At 61.8% G+C, this 694-nt stretch overlaps 1 protein-coding gene across 1 annotated transcript in view; it reads right to left on the reverse strand.

The window, feature by feature from the left end:
- The window catches only part of GRIN3B (glutamate receptor, ionotropic, N-methyl-D-aspartate 3B), a 10,752-nt gene that overhangs the window by 1,115 nt on the left and 8,943 nt on the right, over positions 1 to 694 (reverse strand). Inside the window, exon 4 of the mRNA XM_009327003.1 lies at positions 192 to 247. Coding sequence (XP_009325278.1) covers positions 192 to 247 — 56 coding nt within the window. The remainder of the gene's footprint in view (positions 1 to 191; positions 248 to 694) is intronic.

Consider the following 694-nt stretch of genomic DNA (forward strand, 5'->3'; position numbering starts at 1 on the left):
GCTGAGAAATGGTCCGGCACCGGTGGCGTCCATCCCTCGCCGTCTGCCCAGGGAAGTCCGTTTCTGGTTTGAGGTGGCTCTGGAGATCAGCCCGGCTTTGCTGCCCTGGAGCTGGCTCTCCCGGAGGGGAGGTTTGGGTCTTGGCCTGTCCTGCCGCCACACCAGCGCGCTGTGGGACGAGGGCTGCTCACCTTCCTCCTCCTAACCACTGCTGTCTGCGGCTGGGCCGAGCTGGGCCAGGGTGTCCCTGCGGAGGAGGGAGGGGAAGGGTTACCCTCACCCCAGGCCTTGCTGCATTTAGGGTGCAGCTGGAAGAGAAAAAGCAGACTTCCTTTTTCTTCATCATCTTTATTTACAGGGGTTAAAAACACAGCCTTGCTGAAGGGTCTGCCAGCAGAAGTGCCGCGATTTGTCCTGCTGCTGCAGGGGCCTCTCATCTCATCTTAACCCACCGCCTCCCCCCAAATAAACTCCCCTCATCTAAGGCTGCTGGCTGCGGTTCAAACCCCCGTCGTCAGCGGGATGGGAGGAGGGAGGTGAGGAAGAGATGGACACCCCGGAGCTGGGGAAGGGAGGCAGCCCCAGGACATCCACCCCTCCGTCCTGCCACCCAAAGGGCCTTTTTCCTTCTGTCCCTCATCTCTTTGCTCCCGCTCCGAGCAAGGGGAGCGGGTGATGGTCTGCCCTGCCCGGC

Source organism: Pygoscelis adeliae, unplaced genomic scaffold (genome assembly GCF_000699105.1).
Source record: "Pygoscelis adeliae isolate BGI_AS28 unplaced genomic scaffold, ASM69910v1 Scaffold1277, whole genome shotgun sequence".
Taxonomy (NCBI): Eukaryota; Metazoa; Chordata; class Aves; order Sphenisciformes; family Spheniscidae; genus Pygoscelis; species Pygoscelis adeliae.